General features: G+C 58.1%; 1 protein-coding gene across 1 annotated transcript in view; it reads left to right on the top strand.

Annotated features, from left to right (window-relative positions):
- The window catches only part of LOC119594029 (thiopurine S-methyltransferase-like), a gene marked incomplete at both ends in the record, with an annotated part of 2565 nt that overhangs the window by 711 nt on the left and 1582 nt on the right, over positions 1-272 (top strand). The window contains 1 exon segment of the mRNA XM_037943057.1: positions 74-200. Coding sequence (XP_037798985.1) covers positions 74-200 — 127 coding nt within the window.

The raw sequence follows: 272 nt of genomic DNA, 5'->3' as shown, positions 1-272 counted from the left end.
CCTGGAATAACCCCGTCATGAGAGAGAGCAAGAGGAATTCCTTCTGAGCAGAGGGCCTCCTTCCTTCCCGCAGGGCCTACGACCACGGCCACACCGTCGTCGGGCTGGACGGAGCGGAGAAGCCCGTCCAGCACTTCTTCGAGAAGTACCAAGACCTCCAGCACACCGTGGAGGAGCTCGAGTACGGGAAACTCTACAAGGTGAGACCTAGGTGTTGGAGGGAGCGGCCGACGGCTCGAAATTTTGAGCTCTTTTCTCGTTCCGTTTTCTTC

The sequence above is a fragment of the Penaeus monodon genome, chromosome 33 (genome assembly GCF_015228065.2).
Source record: "Penaeus monodon isolate SGIC_2016 chromosome 33, NSTDA_Pmon_1, whole genome shotgun sequence".
NCBI lineage: Eukaryota > Metazoa > Arthropoda > Malacostraca > Decapoda > Penaeidae > Penaeus > Penaeus monodon.
The sequence above is the reverse complement of the archived record's forward strand: the minus strand, read 5'-3'. Positions and strand labels throughout refer to the sequence as shown.